A 6,684-nucleotide genomic window follows, 5' to 3' on the forward strand; every position below is an offset into this window, starting at 1 on the left:
AAAAAAAAAAAAAAAAAAAGAAAAGAAAAGAAAAGAAAAAGAAAAGAAATGCCTGCAGGTTGAATGGAGCTTTAAAACTTCAAGAAGTTCTATGGTCTAACAGGAAGGACTGGGATCCAGGAGACTCGGGCCTCGCTGTGGCACTGTAACTCTGTGATCTTGGGCAATTTAACTCGCCTGTCTGTGTCTCTGACTCCTCCTCGTGTGAATGGCCTGAATCACATTTACAGTACCTACTTTATAAGGTTACTGTGGAGAGGTGATAGATTAAACAACGCCCATACAGGCATGGTGAAAAGTCAGAAAAGCTACACACATATAACAGCATCATCAGTCACGCAGAGTTGAACGTGTGGGCTCATCTCTGCCCTGCGACAGAAGCAAAGGTCAAACGGTGCGCAAAGTCCACCTTCTCAGCCACTGCCTCTGTAACGATTTTCCGCTGTGGACACCAGTGATAATACCATAGTCTGTATATCATCACTGAAATTCTTGGCCAATGGTGAAACAAAGTACACTTTGTCCATCTGTTTTTATTTTTTCCTTTCCCCTTCCCTCCCTTTTCCTTTCTCTTTCATTTTTATTTATTTTTTTAATTGCAAAAGGGCACATGTGCTCACCGGAATAAGAGAGACAGAGAGAAGGAGAAAGCACAGGGCTAGCCTTCCTCCTAGTATTTCAAATAGGCATGACGACACTCTAAAAAAGGGCATTTCAAAATACTCGTGGAAAAATGAAATTAAAGGGCCATTCCTGGTGGTTATGGGAGTTGGATGCCATGTGATAGACTGAAGTTCAAATCCTGGCCCAGGGAGCTCAAGAAACATGCTGGGTGCATGTGGATGTGTGCCCCAAATCCTGACAGGTAGGAGAGAGAAAGAAGAGATTGTGGCATGACCACACTCCTCTAGGGGGTGCTGTCTCCCTCGCTCCCTCTCTCTCTATCTCTTTCTGGGGAGTGCACACACTGGCAATTAAAAAGAAAAGAAATGGAATTAAAGTACAAATTAATTTTGATACAAAAAATGCTGAAATCCACGCAATTTTCCTATAATATGCATTTCCCATAAACTTTTTGAAGACACCCTTATAAATATTGAGTAGAGGCACTTAAAAGTACAAAAGTTGGTTTAGCCAATAAAAGGTTTCTCATTCTCAAAAAACTATGACAAGGGGGAACCAGCAGTTAGCGTAATGGCTATGTCGCTGGACTCCCACGTAGTCGACCGCGGTTCGTGTCCCGGACCCGGTGGCTTAAAACTCACGCCGGGCACGTGTGCGTGCGTGCATGCCAAGATCCCGAGAGGAGAATGGAGGAGAAGGGATTGCGGCGTGACCATCCCCCCTGGGGGGTGATTTCTCGCTTTCTATCTCTATGTCTCTCTCTGTCTGTCTGGCGAGCGCACGCGCCCTACAGTGAAAATCTCTCCCAAAAAAAAAAAAAAAAAAAAAAAAACTATGACAAGGAGCAGAAAAATGAGCTCTGAATGAGACCTACGAACCCCCATGCCAGCCACGGATGGGCTTCAGGAGACCTGTGGACTCGAACTTCCACATAGCACACTGTTCCAGGAGAAGGCGACCTGGGCTTCCTTCTCGCTGAAAGCAGTGAGTTACGAAAGAAGACAGACTCACTAAGGGTTCTGAAAACAACCGTGGTCCAGATAGTCCTGTCTCCTCTTTGACATTTATGTGATTCTCTCTTTCGCCTTTGCTTTTCACCAGTATGCACCAAAACTACCGTGAAGGCAATCAGGGCCTCTAGGTCAGTGGGGAGAGGGCACATGACAATCATGACTGATTATTCCATTCAGTCTTTAGTGTTGGGCTGATCACATATCTTCAGGAAAGAAAATGAAGAAAAAAGAGAAAGCAACTAATTTTCTGTTTTTAAGGACATGGGAAAAGGGGGTTAAGTGTGTTTTTATGTTTAGACACACATCTAGAGGCAGCAGTCAGGGTAAGACAATAAAAGAAATGTGGAACTGAGGTAAAAAACAGACAGGCAATATGCACACGAGTAAGGCCACATGAACGTCGAGCTGCCCACTGCCTGGAGAGACCCCTCTACCCAGCCAGTTTCCAGTTAGAGCACACAAGGCCAGCTCTGTATTTAAAATGCTCATGTGTGCTAACAACAGCAAACCAGAGAGTTTGAACCAAGGATGAGCACCAACCCCTGTAAACAGTAAAAAAATTAAGAAGCTGATGGGGCCAGACTGGTGTATCGGTACTACACAGTGCTCTGTGAGGCGATCCCATTAGAAAGGTTCCTGCTCCAAGTCTGAGACCTCCCTGAGAACACCAGATACACAGGCGTCCTTGATCCGGTGCTGGCTGAAGGCTGGGGTTGGACTGCGCATCCAGACCCTGTTGGGGGTGATGTCTCTCACTCTTTTTCTCTCCTTCATGGAAGAGATAAATAAACTTAAAAAAAAAAAAGGTAAACAATTATTTTTAAGTTCTTGTTAAATCTATAAGTAGATACGAATCTTCCAGAAAAGGTTTTTTGGGATATATTCTAACACTAACTGGCTTGAACATTACTACACTGTCCAAAAAAAAAAAAAAATTTATGCATAGTACACCCAAACTAACACTAAATTAAAAGCTGGCTGGGGCTAGCAGGTGGCGGAGTGGTTGTGGTGCTAGATGCCATATAGCTGACTCTGCAGTTCAAGTCCCAGAGCCAGCAGCTCAAAAAACACTCTGGGCACATGTGGATACATACCTAAAATCCCAAGAGAAGAGTAGAGGAAAAGGGACTGTGGCATGGGGGGAGATTTCTCCCCTCCCCCCCGGCAAGAACACACACCTTATAACAAAAACATAAAAAAAAAAAACAAAAAAAAAACTACTGGCTGAACTTCCCGAAAATATGGTTTACTATATATGTGGGGAAGTTCGCTGGCTTTCTGCTCCTGTGCACTTGGGCTCTCCTGCGGCCCTGGTGACAGAGCTAGGATCGGCAGCTGTGTGATGTGCTAGCATGTTTAATAATGTAAGGGGAAGGAAAACAAACGAAGACCTAGTGGTCTCTGTTATTTATGGATGAAATCTTCCTCTTAGAACACAGGGACGTGACCCATAGATTATTAGATGACAGGTTTCTGAAAACTGAGATACTGGTGACGAGAGTAAGAGATTTTGGAAACTGATTTTAGAATGCACTAGAAAATGTTAAGTTGATGCTGTTTTAGCAATAGCTTTTAAAGGATGTTTTAATTACTTACATTATAAATAATATAACATCATTCTTTTATAATAAAATTAAGATTGCTTAAAATAACCTATTAGGTTTTTGGGAAAGTCACGACATTTTTCTGTTTTTCTGTGCAATAATGTGTCATGACTTCCCAATGACCCAATACTCAGTCCGTCGTGCTGCATAGCAATGTCTTGCTCAATGATGGGTGGCAAATACGACGGTGGCCCAAGGACCGAGGCTATATCTCAAATGGCCTAGGAGTGCAGCCAGCTAGACTGTCTGGTTCGTGTAAGCGCACTGTGCGATGTTCACACAGCGACCAAATCTCCTAACAACCTATTTTTCAGGACACACCCTTGTTAAGTGACACATTAACTGTAGTTTTAGATGTGGCAAAACAGGTGATGAAAAAGTTTAAGCATTACTAAGGTCAAACTGCACAAGATAGATGAAAAAAGGAGTTCCTTCATAGCTTTTTACTCAGATAACTATCTTGTAAGTTTGAAATGAATAAACATTTTTGATTTGCAAATATCCTAAAAATGCACAAAGTAATATTAAAAACTGCACACAACTTCTTGGCCACTTTTACTGTAACTAATGTATAATGTTTCTTAAACTACATTCTGTCAAGGTGTAACAGGAGGGCTTAGCCAAACAGTAGGCTGCAATGTGGCCAGGACTGCAGTCAAAGAACAGATAATGAAGAGAATGCTCCAATATTAACAGAAGTATCGTAACCCTTCAGTATGTGCTCACAGGCTTATCACTTCCAAAGATAATTAAATTACTTTTTAAAAAATGAACAGTTTTGGTGAATGATTTTGGTTTACGCCTCAGAAAATAAGTTAGGCTAGAAAAAATAAAATGAAAAGCATTAATCTGGGGGTGGGTGCCTTGAAAAATTTCATGGAAAATATGTATTATGAAAAAACTATTTGCAGACTTTAAATTTGCATCAAATAAACTTGTACTTTAATTCCATTTTCCACAAACCATTTGAAGTCCACTTGTATGTCTCATTTCTGTTAAGGAGGGACTTGTCCCAGAAGGACAATTTAGCTCAAACTAATGAAAGCCCTGTTCACTGTCAATGGCTCCAGTAAGCAAGTATATTACCTGTTATCTTTTTTTTTTAATTTTATTTATTATTATTTTAAAAAATTTCATATGGGGCATGGGCACTCACCAGAGAGAGGCAGGGGACATGGAACTGAGGAAGCAAGATGCCAGATCTGGGACTCGAACCACAGCTGGTCATGTGGGAGTCCTGTACTTTAACCACCATACTACCTGCTGGCCCCTTACTTGTCATATTAATAGTAACACTTTTTAGAAAAGTTATCTTTTAAATGGTTATTTTTGCATCTCAACTTTTGTTTCTCTCTCTAAGTCAACTATCTATTTTCTAAGAAATGTCAAGGAGCCAGATGGAGCTCTTGAAGCTCCATCCTTCACATAAACATGATCTCTGTCTACATATATTTTTTTTGAGACGTTTTTGTTATAGGGCGTGTACACTCGCCAGAGAGACAGAGAGACAGAAAGTGAGAAATCACCCTGTAGTGGGGATGGCCACGCCGCAATCCCTTCTCCTCCATTCTCCTCTCGGGATCTTGGGCACGCACGCACACGCGCCTGGCGTGAGTTTAAGCCACCAGGTCCAGGACTGGAACCGTGGTCGACTACATGGGAGTCCAGCGACATAGCCATTATGCTAGCTACTGGTCCCTCTGTTTATATTTTTAAATGCAGGAGCTCTTATGGTGCTCAGAAATAGCTTCGACAATAACATGAGACAGACGCAAATGGGCTTAAGAATTCAGGCCTGTTTTTACAGACTCCTGCTACACACGACAGAGGCAGTAGACGCTACTGAAAGGGCCTTTCATGGAGCCCTTTCCTGCTTTGTGAGGAAGAGTTTAAGAAATCCTGACTTAATCAATAAATCCTCCAGAATCTGTGTTTCAGTCCTAGTGTAAGGCCACTGAATATTATTCAAAAGTACCCAAGGTTTGGAGGTTTTCAGCAAATCTGGTTGTCATTCCTATACTACCCCTTCTGCGACAAAAATCCCGCCTTTCTCTTATTTATTTATTTATTTTTTTTGAGAGGTTTTTGCTATAGGGTGCGTGAGCTCACCAGACAGACAGAGAGAGACAGAGAGACAGAAAGCGAGAAATCACTTCCCAGGGGGGATGGCCATGTCGCAATCCCTTCTCCTCCATTCTCCTCTCGGGATCTTGGGCATGCACGCACACGCACCCGGTGTGAGTTTAAGCCACTGGGTCCGGGACTCGAACCGCGATTGACTATGTGGGAGTCCAGTGACATAGCCATTACGCTAACTGCTGGTCCCTCTCTTATTTATTTTTTAACACCTGCTTATTGCCAATCTTCCCAATTCTGTCTGCCAAAAGAACAGATATTTTGCTATGTAGTCAGACGAGATACACAAAACACGATGAGATCATTTGATCGCCACCATACTGGGATTTCATGCAACTTTTCCTGTCAGTACAGTGCTGCTGGTCACATTCTGCTTCTTTATGTTTTTCAAGAGCAACCATGTTTAATATTATGAAATACGATCTGTCTGCTCCTCTCCCCACCCTCTAACGCAGTGATAAATTTCAGAGCATGCTCAGCAGAATTGGATTATATTATGCACAGTGCACATGCTCATCTCCAAAGCTGGACTCCCCAGAAGGGATGCACGGAGAATGAAGTGCTGAGACGTCAAAATCCCAGTTCCTCAGAACTGATTTTATTAGCCAATGCATACCAAAGATGGGTGGTGAAAGAAGGACTGTTTTTGCAGTTTTCTCTCCTCATTGAAGCCCCATGCTGTTATGAACTGTGGTTTTCCAGTCTCTTGATTAAGCCTTGCTAGCTGTGTGTCGCTGCAGCACCAGACAGACGGCACTGCAGCCCGTCACCTCCTCTGGCAGGCAGCCGTCCTGGTCCCGGAGAGTGGGGTCGGCACCAGCCTGGAGCAGCAATTCCACGATCTCCAGAAACTCACAGGCTGCGGCTGGAAGGAAAATGGGCAGAGATGAAAACGGGTTACCGTGAGACAGAGAAACGACTCAGCTTCTGCAGGAAAGACAAGTGCTGGGCAAGGGCCACCGACAGTGAGCCACAGGCCAGTGGAGAAGAGGGTCGGGCCTGTCGCGAGAACTGTGGCCTCACACTGGGTGTCAGGGCTCTGGGAAATTAAATTTACCTTTTGATTGCCTAGAAACACACAAACAAAACAAATATATGTAGTTCAAATACTGAGGCTTTCTTTAGACCTTCTTGTGGTTTCCTTGTTAATCTATTCTTTAAGGCTGGGATGAAGAGAAACAATAAACACAGTTTTAATTATCTAGTTTATGTTGATCTATATTTTAGAATAATAACAGATGAGAAGGCTATATCCAAAGGCTTAAAGATAAAGTAAATGTCAAAATACTTTTTTTTTTTTTTGGAGA

General features: G+C 42.8%; 1 protein-coding gene across 1 annotated transcript in view; it reads right to left on the reverse strand.

Annotated features, from left to right (window-relative positions):
• Nucleotides 1–5,940: 5,940 nt before the first annotated feature.
• The window catches only part of ACBD6 (acyl-CoA binding domain containing 6), a 201,001-nt gene continuing 200,257 nt past the window's right edge, over nucleotides 5,941–6,684 (reverse strand). The window contains exon 8 of the mRNA XM_006142316.3: nucleotides 5,941–6,242. Within this exon, the coding sequence (XP_006142378.1) occupies nucleotides 6,088–6,242 (155 nt within the window). The 3' untranslated portion in view covers nucleotides 5,941–6,087. The remainder of the gene's footprint in view (nucleotides 6,243–6,684) is intronic.

The sequence above is a fragment of the Tupaia chinensis genome, unplaced genomic scaffold (assembly GCF_000334495.1).
Source record: "Tupaia chinensis unplaced genomic scaffold, TupChi_1.0 Scaffold000074_1, whole genome shotgun sequence".
In the NCBI taxonomy this organism is placed as follows: Eukaryota; Metazoa; Chordata; class Mammalia; order Scandentia; family Tupaiidae; genus Tupaia; species Tupaia belangeri.